This window comes from Phoenix dactylifera, unplaced genomic scaffold, assembly GCF_009389715.1.
Source record: "Phoenix dactylifera cultivar Barhee BC4 unplaced genomic scaffold, palm_55x_up_171113_PBpolish2nd_filt_p 000661F, whole genome shotgun sequence".
Taxonomy (NCBI): domain Eukaryota; kingdom Viridiplantae; phylum Streptophyta; class Magnoliopsida; order Arecales; family Arecaceae; genus Phoenix; species Phoenix dactylifera.
In genome coordinates, this window is record NW_024068050.1 from 27,018 (window position 1) to 29,918 (window position 2,901).

Here is a 2,901-nt window from a genome sequence, read left to right on the forward strand (position 1 = left end):
TAAGACACAGGAAAAGTTTCTGCTTCCTTCTCCTTGTAGTTATGGGGACCTCTTTAAAATATTTATTTAATTTAAAAAGCACAAACCCCGCAAAGGGCAACCTTGACTCACAGGAGAAGATCTATCCGTTAAGAATGTGCTCCTCCTTCCGACCCTTATGATTAAAATAACAAATTACCAGCAACTCTCCTTCAACCAAGGATAGCATTAATGGTATCGCCGCTCTCCAACAGCCACGTTACCTGAATCGCTCCGTAGATCCTTTTCTAAATCTGACAAATAGAACCGTCCCATGCTTGGTGCCACACCAAGCAACCTTTGCCGCTCGTTGGCGTGAACGTTACAACGTGTGAGGTGGTTTGCGTGAAAGCGAACGCCATCTGCTGAGGTCGCTATAAGAAGACGGTCTTCTGGGGTCTCTCATCCAACCCACAGGTATATGCCTCCCACCTTAGCAGTTACAAGCTGGTGCTCCTTCCATCGGTCTCCCACATCACCCAAAAACCAGATACAACTCGTATGATACCCCCATTTTCCCCCAACTGTTTACTTAGCTTTGTTTGCTAGCCCATTCTAGCCGTTTGAAGCTTGTCCTTCAATTGTTGTTTGCTTTGTATACATCTTGAAGGTGGGGAGGGCTTTTAAATACCGCTTCCATTGGACCATCTTTTGCATCCTCTAGAGAAGGAAGGGCCTATCAAAGATGAACCCAATCAGCCCTTCAGGTAGTTGTGGACCTTGTGGTGCTGGCGGTAGTAATGGAGTTAGCTTGAGTGATGATTTGTTGACACAGATTCTCACAAGGCTTCCTCTGAAGTCCCTGTTTAGATTCAACTGCGTCTCCAAAGCGTGGTATGGTCTAATCTCCGACAACTACCTTAGGACCAAGCTCCCCTTGATCACCTCCGGCGTGTACTACAGCTACAACTCGAACCTCACCAGGGAGCCAAGATATGCGCACACGTCCGAAAATGGCCTCGAAGACTGTAATCTTGATTTCTTTCCTTTCCATCATAATTCAAGCATCATCGATAGCTGCAACGGGTTGCTACTCTACTACTCATGCTTTCCCTCGAAATTCCACGTCGTCAACCCCACCGCAAAGAGGTGGGTGGCTCTCCCTGAGCCCATAAGGAGTAGCCAACTCTCTATATTGACCTTTGATCCCTGCCACTCCCCAAACTACAAGGTCATCTGCTTCACAAGCTGGCTGGAACAAGGGTCTGAGATCGAGGTTTTCTCATCGGAGACCGGGAGGTGGGTCGAGCATGAGCTGCACTGGGGGCTCAGCACCGATACCATGTCGGCCACCATGCAATACTTTGATGGAATTCTTTACATAATTGCGTATCCGAAACACATTGTGGCTATCAATCTTGCTGAAATGGATTGCCATCTGATCGAATTGCCCGAGCCGATGAAGCGTGAAGGAAGTGTTGGCAAGTCCAGAGGCTCTCTTCATTACACCCACAACGATGGCGAACAAATAAGGATTTGGAAGCTTAAGGACTTCAATCTCCATAAATGGGTGCTAAAGCATCGCATCGACGTTCGAGCAATCGTGGAACGGAATTATAAAAGAATTCATTCCAATGATTCTCTCGCTGCCCTGTCGGACCAATTCAATTTCTTGGCGTTCCATCCAGAGAAGGAGGTGGTCTACCTATCTCTTCCCGGAAAGCTCGTCTCCTATGACCTAAGTAAGAAAAGAATAGAGGAAGTCTGTGAATTTGGGAAGGAGAGGGAGAGGGCTCATTTGATCCAGATTTGGTTGTTCCCTTTCTCTCGTTATATGTCGGATTGCCTAGCCAATGCGTAGTGGTACCTAGGACCTCTCTCTGTTCCATTAGTTCTCATCGATTTGTCTTTCACTTTCGTGGAGCTTCTTCTTGTTACCGTTCCGCTGTTTGTTGTGAAAAAAAAATAAACATAAATTTACCTTCCAGTCCAGAATTTGCCACCTAGGTTTCCACGCATTTATTGAAAAAAAAAATGGGGGAGTGGTGAAATCATTGCGAATTGCCGTACTAACATTTTTTTCTTTTTTTTAACTGATGGTTTGCACATAGAGTGCTGGTGTCGGAAAGTTAACTAAAACGAGCCATATAAGCGCGTCATGGATAACGAATAAGAGCTTGAGTGGGCATTATAAATTGTATTGGTTAGTACAAGTCCAACTCTAGTATTACAAGGTTTATTAGCTTAGATAACATAATAGAGCTACACTTCTTCTTTTTTAGTGAATTTATACTAAGATCCGGTTAGCTCTACATTAGATAATAAGAGCCTTACATCAATGATCCAAACCGTTGGATATGATTTACTAGTTTTAAATTACTTATATATCATAAATCATATAATTTGGAGCTCTCTAATCTAGACATCAAATGACCAAAAAATATAAATTAATAATTTTATATTATTTGAAATATCTAATTTTTTGAAACTTGATACATAAGCTAAGAATTTCGAAATCATATAATTTTTGATGTATAAGTAATTTAGAGGTAGTAGATAATATCTAATTTGAATTTTGATGTGAGATCTTTATTATCTTATACAAATCTAATTAGATTTATGAATATCTATTCGAGTGCAGCTAAATTTTGTTAAATATATTAGATGTCTTTGTATTGATCATATCCCAAGGTAAGCAAACAGGTGGGAATCCTTTACCAATTTAGACTTTGTATTCTTCGCACTTAAAGTAGTCGGTACTTCTATGGTCCAATTTTAGTTAGGGTGGGACCTGAGATGCACTGTCAGGTACTTGCACTTTAAGTAGTCGGCACTTCTACAGTTTAACTCGAGCTGGGGCGGGAATATAGGGCACTGTCAAGCACTCGAGTCTTGGTCCTACCTGGGTTAGAAATAAGTATATCGCTGATATATATAGGGTCA

At 42.0% G+C, this 2,901-nt stretch overlaps 1 protein-coding gene across 1 annotated transcript; it reads left to right on the top strand.

Annotated features, from left to right (window-relative positions):
* Positions 1-411: 411 nt before the first annotated feature.
* Positions 412-1,945, top strand: LOC103717251 (F-box protein At5g07610-like). The gene has a single exon (XM_008805566.4). It carries the CDS (start codon positions 704-706, stop codon positions 1,817-1,819), a length of 1,116 nt encoding a protein of 371 aa, XP_008803788.2. The 5' UTR covers positions 412-703; the 3' UTR covers positions 1,820-1,945.
* Positions 1,946-2,901: the final 956 nt, after the last annotated feature.

What these genes read in the sequence shown, in the direction of transcription:
- LOC103717251 (XM_008805566.4), top strand. Translation starts at nt 704, where the DNA reads ATGAACCCAATCAGCCCTTCAGGTAGTTGTGGACCTTGTGGTGCTGGC.